The sequence below is a fragment of the Gavia stellata genome, chromosome 20 (genome assembly GCF_030936135.1).
Source record: "Gavia stellata isolate bGavSte3 chromosome 20, bGavSte3.hap2, whole genome shotgun sequence".
Taxonomy (NCBI): domain Eukaryota; kingdom Metazoa; phylum Chordata; class Aves; order Gaviiformes; family Gaviidae; genus Gavia; species Gavia stellata.
Genome location: NC_082613.1, coordinates 17351771 through 17369863, shown reverse-complemented (window position 1 = coordinate 17369863; position 18093 = coordinate 17351771). Strand labels below are relative to the sequence as shown.

At 47.1% G+C, this 18093-nt stretch overlaps 1 protein-coding gene across 2 annotated transcripts in view; it reads left to right on the top strand.

The window, feature by feature from the left end:
* The first annotated feature begins 9542 nt into the window (after nt 1–9542).
* Nucleotides 9543–18093, top strand: part of RALGAPB (Ral GTPase activating protein non-catalytic subunit beta) — a 58316-nt gene continuing 49765 nt past the window's right edge. For both annotated transcript variants that reach the window (XM_059827114.1, XM_059827113.1), the window contains exons 1-4: nt 9543–9757; nt 10434–10636; nt 14952–15115; nt 15766–15952. In XM_059827114.1, coding sequence (XP_059683097.1) covers nt 9575–9757; nt 10434–10636; nt 14952–15115; nt 15766–15952 — 737 coding nt within the window. In that variant the 5' untranslated portion in view covers nt 9543–9574. The remainder of the gene's footprint in view (nt 9758–10433; nt 10637–14951; nt 15116–15765; nt 15953–18093) is intronic.

The window sequence follows — 18093 nt, the reverse complement described above, 5'->3', positions numbered from 1 at the left end:
CTTGGTTTTGGAGAGGGAACCCTGCGTGGACGGGGATGGAAGAGACAGTGATCTTAGCTTTTTTTATACATAAATAGAGGTAACATGAAAAAGGTAAGGTGCACGAACCCTGTGCTGAGACGCCGTGAATCCAAGCAGGGCAAACTGCACCGAGCTGGGGAGGCAGCGCACAGGCAGCCCTGAGGCCACTCTCAGTGGTTTTGAAACCCACACATAGCAAGCGCAAAGGAAAAGAGCAGAAAGGCAGCTCGCCACGAGCTGCCGCAGATAAACTCCGAGTTCCCTTTCTCTGCTGCTGTCAAGCTTCATGTAGGGGCCTGGAAGGAGTGTGTGCACCGCTGATAGAGCAGGCAAAGGGCCGAGAGGCAGACGGGCTCAGCAAGCAGACTGTGGTTTGGGGGACGGGTGATCCGTGAGCCAGCTCTGCACTTTTTTAGTTGCATCCTGTCTCTGCACGTGTGGTCGTTGGCTCTCTGAGCCTCTGCTTGTGCACCGAACTCCCTCTCCACTCAGCCTTCTCAGTCCTTGCTGCACCTCCCACCCCAGCAGCCTCACTAACGCCTCTCTAGAACACTTATTTATTAGGCACCAGAGATTCATGGTACTCTGAGGGGTTGTGTCCTGCAAGGACCCCCCTCTCCCCTCGGGGGTAGAAGAAACAGGTGGAAGAGATTTACAGTAAAAGCACTGAGCAAACCTTTACTGTAAAACTCTCGCCCCTTGCTGCCAGCAGCATCCCGTGCACAGGACGCGTAGAAGGACAGAGGTCTTGCCGCAGGCCAGGGGTAGAGTTTGCACTGTGATACGTGGGGTTCCTTCACCAGATGGCAATAGAAGGGGTTAAAAATCTCTTCGCAGGCTGCTGTTTGTTTGGGCTGACATTTTCCTCCTGCACTGAACAAGGAGCAGCCCAGGTGACTGCTACAGATGGGGCCTGGAGACCCAGCGCCTGCGAAGCAGCCGGTAAGGGATCTGGCCTGACTTCCCCAGCAACGCACCCGCTGAAGCGGTTTGCAGAGATCAGCGATTACTGCAGACGAGGTGAACGCAACGTGCCTCCCACCGGGGATACGCAGAGGTGCCGCTCGCCAACCGCTGCTGCCGCCCTCCGGCCTGTTGCACGACCCTGTGCCCTCGCACGCTCCCTCGGTCGGTCGGTTGCCAACTCCCGCAGAGCCATGCCTGGCGCTGGGTGCTGCTCCCTGCGGAGTGCCCCGTGCTGCCTTTCCCACGGGCTGTGCTTGAAGATGGGCGACTCGTAACGCTGTGGCTCAGCACTTCCAGAGCCTGCGGAGAACTTTAATCGATACCACGGGACAGGGGAGACAGCAAACGAGAGCGGGATGGGAACAGAGCAAGCCAAGAGGGAGAGACGTGGCCCACGGCCCACAGAACGGGGAGGCAGGGCTGACGGCGGCTCCTCGTTACCTCCTGCAGCTACGGCCGGCCTTGGCTGCAGCTGCTGGGGGGTCGGCCAGCAGCGGAGCCTGAGGAGCGGGTGGGGGCCGGCCTGGGCCCCAGAGCACCACAGGGCCCCCCCGGTGCCCTCAGCAGCGGCAGGCCAAGAGGTGCCGGCTGCCGGCATGGCCGGAGGGGCCCCCGCCCGCCCCGAAGGCCCAGGCTGGCTGAGGCCCGGCTCTACCTCGTGGGGGGCCGCAGCTCCCACGCCCCGGGGGGACAGCCGGGCGCGGACGGGCCCTGCTCGCCACGCCGAGGCTGCTGCCCCAGGCCCGGTGTGGGGTCACGGGGAGCCTTCATGGGCCCTGCCCTGGGCCCAGGGCGAGGAGCGCTCGGAGCAGAGCGCGGAGAAGGCGAAGGCCTCCCTGGGGCTGAGGACAGCCAGGACCCGCGGGGCGGCCCAGGGCGTCGCGGGGGCCGCGGCCCACGGGCGGGGCTAGACGGGGCGGGCGAGGCGCGCGCGGCCCCTTTAAGAGGAAGAGCGCGGCGGCGGCGACAGGCGCGGCCGCGGCCGACCCGCGCACGCGCACAGCCTTCCCCCGCGACTTATTCGGCGCCGCCGGCGGCGGAGGGGGCCGCGTACCTGGGTGGAGAGCCATGCTGCAGCGCGGTCGCGCGCATGCGCGGGGCGCCGCGGGGCCTGGCCGCCCGCCGTGCGCTTTGTGGCGCTGCCGGAAGCGGCCGCGGGGAGCGGGGCCGAGCGGAGCGGGGCAGCGCGGAGCGGCGTCTCCCCTCTGTCGCCTCGGCCGCCGCGGGCACCATGGAGCCGGCGGCCTGAGGGCGGAGCGGCCGGCTCTGCCCCGACATGCCCGCCGGGCCCCTCGGCGCAGGTAAGGCGGCCCGGGCCCTCCCGCGGCGGCGCTGCCCGCGCCCGGCCCGCTCCTGCCGCCGGCGGGGCCTGTGGCGGCGCGGCGCCGCCCGGGAGCCTCCGCCGCGCTGACCTCTGCGCTGCCCGCCGCGGGGCCGGGCCTGTGGGCACGGCGGGGCCGGGCCGGAGCGGGCAGAGGGTGCGCTGGCCCCAGGGGTTTCCGCGGTCGCCTCGGGCAGCTGCCGGGGGCCCGGCTGGTGCCGCGGAGCCGGCGCAGGGGGGGCGGGAGCGGGCCTCGGGGGACCCCCTCGCACGGGCCCGCGGCCCTGGGGTCCTTCTCGGCCTGTGCCCAGCCCCGGGGACCGGTTTTGAGCCGCGTTTCGGGTCCCTGAAGCGAGCGGGAGGTGTCACCCGCGGTGGGTGAGCTCCCTCCCCTGCGTGCCGGCTCCCGCGAGCGGGAGTGCCGTCGTTGGGGGGGAGAAAAGTTTTTGTCGCTGTTTCCCCGCAGACTTTCTTACAAATAACCTGGTGCTGCCTTGTGTTCCCGGCTGCAGGCCTCCTGGGCTTTGCCATGATTCTGCTTTCCCCTGCTTATTTTTCGTCTCACTTGATCTTCAGGGCCTGCGGGCAGCAGATCAGATTTCCTTTGGAAAGCGGTGAACAGCAGCAAAAGCCCAGCGAGGTTTGCTCCCCGGGTTCGGGGGACCGTCACCTTCGGGAGATCCCTTCCTGTTTGTGGAGTTGCATAAGGAACCGGACTGAGGAAGAAGCGTGAATGTAAAATAAACCGTTGAGTAAAAATTATTCTCGGTCTGGGTCAGGGAAATGCCCTGTTTTGTGGTGGAGTTCATGACGTGGTTTTTGGCACAAGTGAGCGATGTGAAAACTCCTTAAATTCTCAGATGACCTGCCTGGAAGATAATTTTCTCAACCCTGCTTTTAAAGATGAGAATGATAGCAAGAAGCAAAGTGCTGATGTCTGAGTAATGAAGCTTGAAAGCAGAGTAATAGCCAGAACATACAAAATTGACTGATGTTTTTGCTTTCTTACGGCTCTGTTAATCTTCAGATATTACAGTGTGCGACTTTTCGGCAGCCTTTTCTGTGGCAGGTGCCCTGCTTCGTGCTTTGGGAAAGCTGGCGACCAGTGGTGCTCTTGCGAACCAGAATGGCGATGGGGTCTCTGAAGTCAGAGAGTAGGGAGTGCTGGGGAGAGTGAGACCCAGGCCCTGTGGCTGAAATGGCACCTTACGCTTGAGACCCAGCCCTCCCTGTGTCAGATTCATGTATTAACTTTTGCTACAGTTAGGTGATAAAATCAGACAAATTCACCTTCCCTGGGCAAGGGGAGCTGTGATTCTCTTCTGTTCTACTCGGTAGCACTGTGCCTGAAAGGCCTGGGAAAGGATGACTTGAGTTCCTGCTTTTTGGTGCCTGATCTCTTCCTGCCTTGAATCTAGACTTTTTTTCATTTAATAGTAATTCTGACATGCATCTTCGTTTATTCTTTAACAAAATACTGACTTAACACCAACTTTCTCCTAGTGTTTGTCTCAGACGGGTCTTCTGTTTGGCTCTTGCCTTTTTTATTTTTTGCCTGCTATCTGCTCTGCCTGCTGTCCTTCACACATGGTGCGTGCCTAGGGCAGAGCCTACGCATTGGGTGGGCTCCAAAGGTGAGCTGCTGAGAGGGGTCTGTGCTTCTTCAGTCCTGATGAGCTTAATATGAGAGATGCTGAGTTAGTCTTGGCAAAATTTAAGTCGCTCTCACCAGCATAAACTTGGAGGGCAGAGGGGCAGCAGCGTCAGGGTGGGGCCAGTGGGCATGTGGCAGTTGTCCGTGCTCAGGATGTCGTAGGCCTCACCTGGCTTGAAAAATTGCTCATAAACCTCTTTGGTACGTGATCCAGGGAAGATGGGTTGTGGTAAGATGGCTTTCTGGCAGTAATTGTCACCTCTAGAGAGCAGATGTCGGTACTCTTGGTGTATCACAGAATCACTAAGGTTGGAAAAGACCTGTAAGATCATCAAGTCCAACCACCAACCCAACCCCACCATGCCCACTAAACCATGTCCCACGATGCCTCGTCCACATGTTCCTTGAACACCTCCAGGGATGGTGACTCCACCACCTCCCTGGGCAGCTTCTTCCAGTGTCTCACCACTCTCTCAGGAAAGAAATATTTCCTAATATCCAACCTGAACCTCCCCTGGCACAACCTGAGGCCATTTCCTCTTGTCCTGTCAAGGCTCGCTCTGCTGATCGTTTTTGTATCTACTGTATTAATAACAATTACCTCTGCTCTGCTTATTTGATTCTGTTAAAACCCAAGAAGCATCCATTTTTGGGACAGCTTGTCTTTGTGCTTGAAATCCTTTTGCATTGTAGGAAAATGTTTCATTTTACGTATGAAGCTGCTGAGTGCGAAAGGCTGAATCTTCACATTTGCCCCCAACACTCCCCTCACTCAGCACACGCTTTCGGAGGAGCTGCTTCGTATACCAGTATTGGTTCCCTGACCTCTCCCCTGCACACACTCCAAAAACCCCACCTCTGCTTTAGGCTCTGAGCTCTTGCGTATTCCTTCAAAGTTATTGCAGAATGTGGGTCTGTTAGTTAGTTAGGTAATTCTCACTGTCTAACTTCACTGATCCAGGAATTTAAATATTTTGGCTGCAGCTGTTCTTATTAAGTCTTTGGGGACTGGAAATAGAACTTAAATATCTTTCTTTTTGGAGTTTTGTGGCCTCATTAGTAAGTTCTTTCATGCTCACCGACTTCTACAGTGTTTATGAACTGAGGATCTTTGGTCTTAAATGCTGAAACATCCATTTTTATTGGTTTATATAGTGATATCTGCTGAAATGGAACTGGAGGGAATATATTGAAACCCAAATTATTTACCACAGTAAGGAATATTGGAATTATCCTCAGTTTCCTAGTAGATGGTAAATATTTTAACTTCACATCTCTTGGTTGTTCTGCCAGTGTTAACGCTGAAAATTTCTTTCGCGATCTGTCTGTGTGAGAACCTGGGGATGTTTTATTTAGTGCAGCCTCCAGGAACATAAACATGATTCCTTCCCAAACTTGAGAGTGTGTAAAACTGCTTGGTAAACTTCAGGGTTTTATTTATTCTTCTTCCCACCTCTCCTCTTAATTAGGTTGTGCCTGTCATTGTGAAAGTCCTTAGTGATTTGAACCTCAGTAAGACACATGTTTATGTGAAATATGAATATTCAGCTGCATGAAACTTAGGAGATGTTATTTGGGCCAGTGAGAGTGCTTTTTCGAAGCTGAAATGTAGAAGCATTACAAAAACAGAAGTAAAAAATCAGGGTATGCTGTTTGTGTGGTGTGACAGTTGCTTTTTTAAATTTGCCTCTTCTGAGGAAGTGAGTCCTGCTTCTACAAAGCATTAGGTGCCTTTTGTCTAAAGCCAGTTACAGAACTGTCAGTATGTTGAATCTGTCAAAACAGAACATCGTGACAGATACAGTTGTGTGGGGAGACTTACCAGCCTTTTTTAACTTGGGCCCAGTTACAAGAAGCTGCATAGTAGATGGGTTTAGCTATACCCCAATCCTAACAGATGGCAGCAATTTCCACTTCAAATGGCAGTTGAACTGGAGTCTTGAATGAGAGGTAACTTCTAGTCCTTGCAAATAAAAACTTCTTACTGCTAAATGTAGGGGGCAAATAAATCATACCCTAGGAAATCCCACCTCAAAAGGATTTCGCATCTGAAGCGACTACTTGTTTCAGTATTCCTTGTATATCGATAAGACTAACAGAAGATTTCTTTTGTAGCAAGACCGAAGGAAGTCTTGAATATTAATAAGAAAAAGATTTGATCATTAAACTTACATATGAAGGTCAGGCAGCAGGATGGGTGTATGTGGCACCGGAGGCTTTGGTTACCCTGTCCTGCTGCTAAACCTCTCTTAAACATGGCGTGTTACATCTATCCTGCATCTGTTACAAATGCTGCTCCTCTCCAAAGTGTGGAAGGTCACCCAAAACAGCTTCGCATCTTCGCTTCAGCACGGCAGGGAGCTGCACGAAGGCAGGTGGCTGCGTCCTCCTATTGCCTTGGCCTAGTGCAATGAGGGTTTTCCAAAATGCACCAGGATTAAGTCTTCTAGATGAGAAAGCTCCTACATAGGCACTGCTTACAATTTGCTTGTGCTGTGCAAGACTTCCATCCTTCTGGGAACCCTGTTCTGGTATAAGGGCAGCCGCAGTAGGTGTGCTTGCTGTTATCAGCACGCTGATAAGTTCCTGCCGTGAGCCGTTAGCTGCCAGTCCTTCAGCTGGAGTGCTGCAATGGAAAGTACATGCTGCTTATCAGTTGAAATCAGTTTATTTAAACTAATGCTCCTCAAATAGTGTTATGTGTGTCTGTAATGAGCTTGAGTGTCAAACAGGGGGGATGGAGAGTGCTTTCGCCCTTCCCTTGTGGTGAGCAGTGGGGCAGGGGCAAGGGGCACGCTGCTCTGGGGGTAGAGGCAGTTCTGTGGGCGTGAGAGAGGAAGGGGAAATCTTGCAAAGTGAATGATATTTCACTTCTGTCCGTCCTTCCACTCCAAACACAAGCTGGAGACTAAGGCAGTGTTCAGGTGGGACAGAAAGAGGGAGATGAAGAGGCCCCGTGGGTATAGGACATGAAAGGAAAAGATAGCAGTAGGGAAACCTATATAATGAAGTTAAGCAGTGACTGAAGCCGTCACTAAGGATTGTGGCTCCTGTTCATTTTTTGGGGGGGTTTTGTGTGTTTTTTTGTTCTTGTGCCTTATCTGTGTCCCAAGAGCTAGTGTCTTGGAATTGTCATTTTCCTCTAAGCCTAAGGGTTTTGACCACAGTGGCATGCTCATTCCCCCTGCTGTGGTCCTCAGAGGAGAGAAAATGCCTGAAGGATGGAGAGGATGGGTTCCTGCAGGCTGTGGCTGCTCTGATTAATTTGGTATCAGATGAGCACACGTGATTGCTGCCTCAAACCAGGAAGGACATGGTTTGGAAAACCAAGATCTTGCTGCCTTGCCTTCCCTCCTCCCTTGATAGGAATCATCAGGCTTTTTTTGTAGGTTTTGGGTGTAAATAAACACTTGGGGAGTCAGCTAAATAGGCAGACCTGTTTAAATGGTGGCTTGTCCCTAGGAAGGTATATTTCTAGGCCTGGCTTCTTGTTTGGTTTTGAGCCAAGGAATGTCTAAGGGAGGCATTCAAAACATTCCCGGTATAACTAACTGGCTTCCGAAATGTGCCAGCTAAGTGTAGTTGGCAAACAGTCCTCGGGATGCCATTCGTGACAGCTTGAGCTGATCTAAGCTGTGGCTGTTGAACACTCCTTGCTTTTCTCCCGTGCCAACGCTGTTTTCCTTGCTTTATTGTTCACGTGGTCAGCTGGCTCAGATACCTGATAAAAGGCTGCCGGTGTTGGTGGGAGAGGAGGAAGGAGGGAGATAGCGCAGTCCCAATTCTGATGGCTTAGGCTGCTATGGTACCACCTGCTTAGGCAGCAGTTTACTGTTGCTGTGAGTGGGTACAAAAGCCTGCTACTGCCAGAAGGGATGCTCCTGCCACCGCTCCCGGCCGTGTGTCCTCACTGCTCCTTTGTGTTGGCACAGATGTTCCTCTCACCCGGGTTAGATCAGATCTTGATCCAGCTAAAAACTGTCTCAGCAGACAAACCTTTGTGCTGGCTTAGCTTTCGGAACGTTTTGGTGTGTAGGTCAAAACTGGCAGCGCGTGGCAGATCTCCTTGAGCTGCCTGCTGAGGCTGGAGGGCAGTCCTGTGACTGACTAGCTGCTGGCCTTGTCACACGCTGTGCCTCCCTGCTGCCCAGGGCTGCTTGCTCTGGCCGGGCTCCCCAGCCTGTTTCTGTACAGCAGGTAGGTGTTGCGTATGTGCCGATGGTGCGGCACGATCCGATGGTGCGGCACGATCCGCTCCTCTCGGGGCAGAAGGGCATACCGTGCTGTGCTTCTGGGCAAATGCTGGCTGGGAGCGACTATAAAGCATAGCTTAACTTTTGCTGCTTCTAGTCTGCCTCTCTTGGTTGTGGTTTCACAACAATGCCCAAAAAAACCCCTCCAAAACCCACCACTTCAAAAACCTGGTTAGTTCACTGTCAGCTGGGCTCCCTGAGCTGGCTCGATCTGCAATAAGGGAAGAATGCACAACTGCAGTTGTGCTGGGAGCGTTGTTGAAAGGAGAACTGTTTCTCCTGTCTAGTTCTGAGAGAGCTACCTGGGAAACTTTCTAGTGGCTTTTCTATCCTGAATCTTTGGGACAAATCTAGATTAGGGAGTGAGTCTGTGTGTGTGTGTATTAACTTTACAGGGATTTGAAATGCGCTAGGGCATACTCTAACGCCGTAGGTGTGGTACCAGTACGCGATGTTATAATGAAACTATAAAGTGATATTGGGTTTAAGTTAGTGAGCCACCAAGGCTCAGTCAGTCCTGAAATCACTTCAGATAATCACAGAATCACTAAGGTTGGAAAAGACCTGTAAGATCATCAAGTCCAACCTAAAAAAAAAAAAGAGAGAAAAAAAACCACACCACACACCAAAAACCAACCCACCCAACACCACACAGCACCATGCCCATCAAGCCACATCCCACAATGCCACATCCACACGCAAAGTGTGTGATAAAGTGCAGTCTTCATCATCAGTCAATCAAGTTTTTCAGCTACCAGTTTTGAGTAGTGCATGCTGTGGGAGAAACACTTCATGAATGTAAAAAGAGGCAGAGTTTTTGTCTCCTGACATGACTAAGATTTTCCTGAAAGTTTCCTGGTATGTATTTTTAACTACTGTTGAGCTGAAAAAAGTAACAAGATATGATTTGAAGCCATTGCTTATATGAACAAAATACTTGTAGAACTATTCTCTATTTAGCCAAAGATGTCATCTAAGTAAGAGCATCTTTCCTGCAAGGCTGGTGCAAGCAGAAGATGTGTGAGGTGAAGTCAATTCTCAAGATTAAGTGCTTCAAATGGGCTGCTAGTCCCTAACTGAAACTTAACTATAATAGTTTTTTTTAAAAAACAAGCTCACAGCTATATTAACATGCTTTTGATTTTTTTTTTATTTAAGGTTGAAAACCAGCTGTTGGAATCTCTTCCAGGTCTTCAAATGTATGAAATGGACACGTGCATCTTGAGTTTACAAGAGTCCGTATCATTGGGAACAGCCTCAGTTTTGATAACTCACATCATAGACATTTCTACTAATTATGTCTTTTTTTTTTTCTTCCTTGCCCCCCAGGTGTTATTTGGATTGTAGCATAGAGGCACTATGTACTCAGAGTGGAGATCCTTGCATCTTGTCATTCAAAATGATCAGGGTAATACCAGTGTACTTCACAGCTATCCTGAAAACGTGGGGAGAGAAGTGGCAAATGCAGTGGTGCGTCCTCTTGGACAAGCTTTAATTACATCATCCGTTGGAAGTGAGAGTTTACTAAAAACAGACAAAGAAGTAAGTGTATTTCCTTAGAGATCATAGTTTCCTTCATGCTAGAGTGGCAACTTAATGATTTTTCTGCAGCCTCTTTTATTTTTCTCTCTTTAATAGTCCAAGTTTTATGAAGTGTGCTGTATTTTTAGGTTAGTAATCTACATAAGGCTTCTATTAACAGCTAGTTCATAGCAACAGTGTACTTCATGACCTAGTAGTAAGTGTTTATCTGAGCTACTGTACCAGGAAGTTCAGGCTAAAGCAAAAAAACCTTGACAAAACAAACCCAAGAAAAACCTAACTAAGGAATTTAGCAGTTAACACACAAAGCCTTTTTAATTACCTTCATTTTTGAAGCAACAGTATTGTGACTTTTAAAAGAAGTCTTTGTATAGTACAAGTATGTACTAGAATTTGAAAATCTTCCATTACATCAGCTCTCGTGTGTTCTGAAGAGTTCTCTCTACAGGTTAGACTAAAGAGATTTAGGATTTAGAGTGATTTGCCATTTATTCGTAATCTTCATAATATCATGATATAGAAATTAATGACTTGGTGTTTTCTTGCAGTATATGTTAAATAGAATTGTGCGTACCACGTAACTACTGTTATTTTGTTGAGTTAGAACCAATGTTCTCTGACCATTGTTTACTTGCTAATATTTATTTTCAGTAACTTTAGCTTTGTGTTTGATTAGGTAAAATGGACTATGGAGGTGGTTTGTTATGGACTGACCCTCCCTCTGGATGGCGATACTGTGAAATACTGTGTCGACGTATATACAGATTGGATTATGGCTCTTGTATTACCTAAGGACTCCATTCCTTTACCAGTTATTAAGGAACCAAACCTTTATGTTCAAAGCATTCTCAAACATCTCCAAAATCTCTTTGTACCGAGGTGAGTGTTAGGGCTGGGACACTCAGGAGGCTCAGGAATTCGAAACTGTAGTCAGCTGGTAACCTGTCAAAGAGGCCTGGTGAGCCACGGAGGCTCTTGATTAAAATAAGACTGCTGTCATTGCAAAGTTAGGAGGAAGGTGTCTCTCCAAACATGTTTTGTAATTTTCAGTAGCAAATTGAGTTGTTGGTGCTGTGTTTAGGTGATTAGAATTAGAGATTGTTCATAGACTTGAATGTTTACTGTCCTAAGAACTTCAAAAACCATCTTTATTAGATGACTGGAGGGCAGGGGGGAAGGTTAAACAGCATCACTCTGTGACCGTCTGCTTCGTATTGTATAAAACTGACATAACTAAGAGCACATCATGGCAATCCCATGCTTTGTTTACTCAAGACTTGACCGCATTTCTGATGCGTTGGAGGATCTTGCAGTAAGTGGCTGCTTTGTGCTTGCATCTTGCTGCCTGTTAAATGGGCATAATTATGCCGACCATCTTTCACTGGTAGTTTTGAAAGAATCCTGCAGAGGAGCGCTTGCTGTCTGACAACCTGGCGTTACACGAGACATCCTTGGATGATAATGTTGAGATACACATGCGTCTAGGTCTTGGACAAGGTTATATTGTCAGAGTGCTCAAACATCATAGTTTATAGTTTATGACAAGTTTACCTGCTGCTGTTGAACATACATGTTGGGTAAGTAAGAGGAGATGATTTAATGGTGCCTTGTGAAACAGTACTTAAATCTTAGCTACCTGAAATTACTTCAGATCAATGATTGGTATACGTCTGTAAGTACCAGATCATCTGCTTTTGTCAGTATTAATAACGTATCACTGCAAGTGGCCTTCAAAGTGCTCTGCTGCGCTTGGATCACTTAACTTTCCCTGAAGGCTTTGTTAATAAAGGGCTTTGAATAATAACTCGCACAAATTCAGACGAGGAGTTCATTGCTATTTGTTGATTGCTTCAAAGTCTACCACCTAACCTTAGTTGTCATTGCTCTTAATTTGTAGTGAAAAAGGCATTTTAATTCCCATTAAAGGATGGTCAGGGCAACAGCAGAAATCTGAGGAAAGCATGCTTCTGGGTAGACTGCTGCAGAAGGTTGTCTCTAAGCTTTAACACATGCAGAATAGTCTACTGTCTGGAAACCTTTATTCCCTTGGCACAGAAGACAGTGAATTTTTCACTAATCCATCAAATAGTTCTTGTTATGATCCCTTGACTGCTTTCACACCAGGGGCCCCAGCAGCAGGCAGTTCAGTAGTCCTGTTCCTTGCATGCTGTTGGCAGAAGCTGCCATTCTACTCTCCTCTCCCAGCTTCGTTGATGGAGCTCGATGCAGGGTGGTAGACTGCACGCGATGGCTGTTGAATGAAATAATTAACATCCAGAGACAGGGAGGGCTGGAAAATCATTATTTTAAACACTTCCCCCCCTCCTGCACCCACAGTATAACTGTTCTATTGTTTTTCCTTCAAGAGCCTTTGAGATGTATCTGAAACACTTTTTTTCATGGCTGCTGCTGTCAACACTTGATGTTCAAGTCCCTACTCTGTTTTCAAGAAAAAGAACTTAAAAGTTCAAGTTTTGTTCTCCAGGGAGCTGTGTTCAGAATTCACTCCAGCAACGGGAAGACATTCTATCATGGAAACTAAATGCAGAACTGAGTTGTGCATACCTTGCTTGAGTGAAAGCAAAGGCTCATATTCTTAGGTGCTTGTGGAGGTGAAGGGGAGAATAATTTCTGGTTTTACCCAATTGATGCAGGTTGCCAGTGCTCGTAGGCTCCTGTAGAACACTCACCAGGAGCTCTCGTGGTAACTCTTGCAGGATTTCAACCTGCATTGAACTATCTCCTGGAAAAATCCCCTGTTCTTGTGTTGAAAATACTAAGCCTTTATTATAGGCCTATGTCATATGGAGGGTTGTGATTAAAATAGCTTCCTTCCTCATCCTGGTTTCCTGGAAACGATGTAGCTGTTGGTTTGGCTGCTTTAAAAGTGGTGGCCCTGAGTTGTGGTGAGGGTTGCAGACTGAGGGGAATGTATAGTTGAGGTGTGAAATGCAGCAGCCTTAAGTGAGCAGTACATCTTAAATAGCATCTCAGGAACATATATACACCAAATACAAAGCAGGTGTGTATAAATCATTCTAGTTTGAGTGCTCAGCTGAATCAGAAGTTTACATACACAGTCCTTGAAATAGTGTGGTGCTGAAAAATAAGAACAGTGAAAGATGGGTGAGTCGAGTTGCCTTTCCTCTGCCGGACTGACTAGAGAGAGGGTGCTTGCACCCTTCCCTCCAGCACTGACCTCTGTCCCTCCGATGAAATGAACACTTTTCTTGACGTATTTAAGCAGTCCCCAGGCACCTCTCAGGCTTTCTGTCTTCAGCAACCCTACAATATTCAGGAAGCCTTGCAGATTACTTAAGCAGTAGTGGTAGCTACTGCTGTCAGATAAAGTTTCAGTGCTGAAAACTCCTGTTGGAAGCACAGAAGGAAAATGGGAGAACTCTCTCCCTCTGCCTCCCCTCCCTGGGAGATTGAGGTGTAGACACCAGTGTCTTCTGTGCAACTAAAATGTCTGGAATTGCTTGAAGCTATGGAACATGTGACTGTCCAAGTGTAATAGACACTTTTTGTAATAATTTCTGCTTCTCATGTGAAATCATGAGAACAATTCTTGTTGCAAAGGAGTATGGGAACCAAAAGGCCGGGTTCTGTAGAAATCTAGACACGAGTCTGCAAAATGCTGCAACCAAAGTTTGCCATTCAGTTGACTTTGTAAACAAGAGGAACTGATAGATGGACAGGGACTTCAGAGCTGCCTTTACCAGATTAGCTCAGAAGTATCCCGTTGGTCATCTTGTGTATGGAGCTCCTATGTGTAAGCCCCCTTTTTATAGATTCCCTAAATAATTAGGGGAACAAGTTTTGAAATAGGCTTTGAAACTTCAAGCCTATCAAGATTAAGGATGTCTTTTGATTACAGTATCTGCTCTGTTGTGGCTCAGGGAAAAAATAGTGCTCTAACCAAGGCAGGGCTTACTTGTCCCAAGCTTTGTTGTTCTATGTTAGGATCTAGCACTAGCATCAAGCAACACACTGAAGTCCTGAACTGTGACTAGTAGTCTGCAATTTTGCATTAGATATTATCTTGTCTCTTTGTAATCTTGTTTCCAGTACTGTAATACATTTATTCTATCAAGATAAGAGTTGGTAGTATTTTTAAAGCGTGTCTGTCAATAGGTGATCTCAATGTGAGCTACTGTTCTCTAAGGAAAGCAGATCTCTGTCTAGGGGATCAGCATGTTCTTGAGATGCTTACCATGCAACATGACTTGTGGGTTATACCACATTGAAAGTGTTTGGTAGGAATCTGGTAATACTACTTAGTCATCCAGTGGAAGGTAATATTTTTATTATTTTTTTGTCATCCCTTCGGTAAGAGGGATGAGGAAACGGTGTACAAGTTCAAATATGGCTTGCATACATTGCACGCTCTAATTTGTGATCTCCTCTTTCACCCTTTAAGCTTCTAGGCTTCCTCAGCTTTGTTTACCAGTGTCCTCAGATACTGTCCAGAACACTTCACGTTACTATCTTGTACTCGTTCCGCCTTGTCCAAACTAACTGATGGGAAGAGAGCATGCTGCTTTGTGCTGCCTCTACAACACTTCATGTTGAGAGACTCAGCAGTGACAGGGTGGAACCGGTTGTTACTGTAGGGAAAACCTTGATAATATCAACTTGTTCCCTTTCTTCCTTACTGATCCTCTCTTCCTTTAGTCTGACGTGGTTTTTTTTCCCTACTTAATTACCCCTAGATTTTTTTTCTCTAAATCCAAGGAATTGGGGGTAAGAGTTGAATCTTCATTTGGAAGCAAGAGGAGAGCTAGGAAGAGTTTAAATTAGTTTGCTAACAATATTTTCTCCTAATTTTGCCACTTTCCTTCTCAATTATATATGTAACAATTTGTGATGATGTCTCAACTACATTCTCATTGTTTGGTCTAAGAGAAATTCCTTTGGGATAGTGGGTTGTGCTTGCTCCATTTAGTGTTCACTCTGTGGTGGTGAGTTCTGTGTCATGTGGAGAAGAATGTTGTGGTACATCTTGGACTCATTAAGGCAGAGTTAGGATGCTTAGAGACAGAGTTAGGGTGCATAGGAGCATATTAGCTCATGTTCTTGTCTCTCAGTAATATTGATGTTTCCTCTTGTAATTGCTCAAAGTTCAGGTTATTGTATGTGTCACTTCATAGCTCTTGTTTAGAGACTCAAGGATTGTTTTCTTCTCTTGCAGGCCAGACCCAGGATCTAGTCAGATTAGATTGTGCTTGCAGGTTTTGAAAGCTGTCCAGAAACTGGCTCGTGAATCGACCATTATGGCAAGAGAAACCTGGGAAGTTTTGTTATTATTTCTTCTTCAGATCAATGACACTCTTCTAGCAGCTCCAACTGTGCAAGGTTCATGTTCAACTTCCATTTGGTTCGGTTACTGGAAAAACCTTTGGCTCTGCTTGATGTTGAGCCCCCAGGGGGATGGGGGGAAATCTGTTAAAAGCACTTAGTAGCCACCAAAGCATAACAGCTCACTCCTAATTCTGCTACACTATTCTGAAATAAAGTGTTGTCAGAAAAGACTGAATGATTTGTAGCTGAGTTTTCCTAAACATATTTTTGCAGAACAGTGGCTCTGTACGGAAACAGTTCATGGCGAACGGTTTCAGATAATGTTGTTCCCTGTTTGTTTCACTGAAACCCCTATGTGTCTGGCTGTTTGGCCTGCCTACTGGAAAATAATATTGTCAGTTTATACCTATTTAAAAAAAAAAACAACACATCAAGATAGATAGAGTGCAATAGAAGATAGCCTAAGATAAGTGAATTTCCGGTGTCCCTTAGTGACACATGTATGTGGCTGGGCTTTATCTATAATGTTTGGTCTTGTAAAGAGGCTAATTGGCTGTAGGAAGCAATCAGGAATCACTCTTAAATGAAAAATGATGGAAAAAAATGAACTTAATCTTTACGCACTTAAATGGAAATCTCCTTGGAGATATTTAAAGTTATTTAGATTAAATACTCACTAAAACATGCTTTGTTTCTGTTATAAGGTGGCATTGCCGAGAATCTGGCTGAAAAATTAATTGGCGTGCTGTTTGAGGTGTGGTTACTAGCTTGTACGCGGTGCTTTCCAACACCACCTTACTGGAAAACTGCCAAAGAGATGGTGGCCAACTGGCGACATCACCCTGCAGTAGTTGAGCAGTGGAGCAAGGTCATCTGTGCCCTTACTTCCAGGTAGGAGAAATCCCATGGAAACAAGCACGCGTGTGGGGATGATCACGGTTATACATGTTTTTCTCTGGAGATGCTTATTTGTGGAATGTACAGCAATCCAAAAGTGAATGAGCAAAACAAGTGAGAGATCTTGCTAGTATCCTTGGCTTTTACTGTTTGTGCATGTCTTCGTTCTGCAAGTGAAGATCTGAATTGGGTCATCTCTGTTATTGCGTAATCTCAGCGTCTCTCTGATATTTAGCACTTTACAGTGTGTGTATATTAGTCTCCATCACTGTGACTCTTCATCATGTCCCGTGAAGAATGAGTCATAAATATTAGTGTAGCATTGTAGTCTGTATGTTTAATAGCAATCACCACCAAAATTATTAGGCGCTTGTTACTATTGCGTGCTGCTGTGTTTGAGGTGACTCTTGGACTCTGCCTCTCCCGCCCTGCGGAGCTGAAGCCATGCCATAGCAGCCTGGAGTAAGTGCCCTGGCAGTGGGGGTGTGATGGGACAGAGGCAGGCTGCAGGCTCTCCTCTGAGCGGTGGCACTCTCCTCCAGCGAGTATCGGAGGAGAGTTGTACGAAGCCTTGCTGGGCATGGGAACGGTGAGGATCTGTGGGCTGTGGGAGAGGTTAGGCTGTAGCAGAAGGCCCTGAACAGTGAGGGGAGTCTCAGTACCCTTAATACTGGGGTCTTTGTGGTATGAAGTCTTTGCGGGACAAATCTCAGCCTCTCGGAGGAAAGAACTCAAGTAATTGGTGAGGAGCAGGGGTCTGGGTCCCCTCCTCCCAGCTCCCCTGAGATGTCAGTAACCATTTCTGTGAAAGTTCAAAGATGTATTAAAATTGCTGCACTGTGAAAAATTCAATAGTATGCTTTTCTGCAAGGGTTTATTTTAACTCTGACAACTTTTGCTTTTGAATTACCTGTCAAAATTCCGAGTGTGGATAGATTTTTCCAGGTTATGCAGCTACTTGTTAAACATGGGGGAAATAAAGCTGCAATATAAGTTCTGCGTATTTCCCACGCTATTGCTTTAGCTATTTTTAGCTCATTAGATGTAGTGTTGCATAACAGAAAATATTTTATGATTCACTGATCTGAAAAGAACAGCTCTGTCTCAAAACATGCGTTGGTGTTCTGCTCCATGCACTGTGCTCACACTTTATCTTCCACTGTTGACTAACAGTTCTGTTGATGCATAGTAATCTGCAGGTTTTCTGTAATGTTTTAGTTTGATGTTCAATAATGTTGGTTTATGCCTAATACATAGAAAACTGAACTCCTCTGAAGCTAAGTTTAAGTTCAGTGATATTTTAAGCTGCACTTTTAATACTTCAATGAAGCTCCAGCTTCAAACAGTTCAAGTGTTGTTTTAGTAAACAGTTTTGTGAATTGGGTTATTAGCAATAAGCTGAGAGTAAACATCTCAACTTCAAACTGTATGGAAAATTATATTTGGAAATCTGTACACATATGTTAATGTGTATCGATGGCTATGACTTCATAGCAGGACAAAACTAGGGTCTTACGTGTGTTGCCATACTGACAGATACTACTTGTACCCATCTAGGGTGCTTTAAGTCTATTTTAACTGTCTTGGATGTGTGAATTACAACTTCTTTCTGTTTTCAGTCATTCTTGGAAATGTCCCAAATTTCAGTTAAGATTCAGCCATGCTCCTTGAAAAACGGATTTCTTGCAGCTCGTAAGGGCAGAATTGTGAAGTAGTGCAGTCTACTGCAGAACAGCCATGTAGGGCATGACTTGGCATGGGGTGTGCCCAGACCCTTCTGGGTTTGTCAGAGCTAGGAAATTCCTCAGCAAAAACCTACTACGGGGTGATGCCTCTGGGGCACTAAATGTAGATGGGTGCTTGGGCATCAGTGTGGCATACTGGAAAGCAGTTGATGCCTGGTACAGGTTGTGTGTGTTTCTGGTTTGGACCTGACGAAGGCCTCGTGTCCTAAAGCTCATTTGCTTTTCTGCCCAAGCTGGGTACTGTGATAGACTGTGATTCCAAACACACTCTGAGTGTATTTTGTGTTAGCTGGCTGCAAGTTTCTGTAGTGCCTAGTGCTGGGGGAGGTGGAAGATGATAATTCAGCCTATTTTTGGTTTAGGAGTCAGCTGTAGACTTCTGTTCTCCTC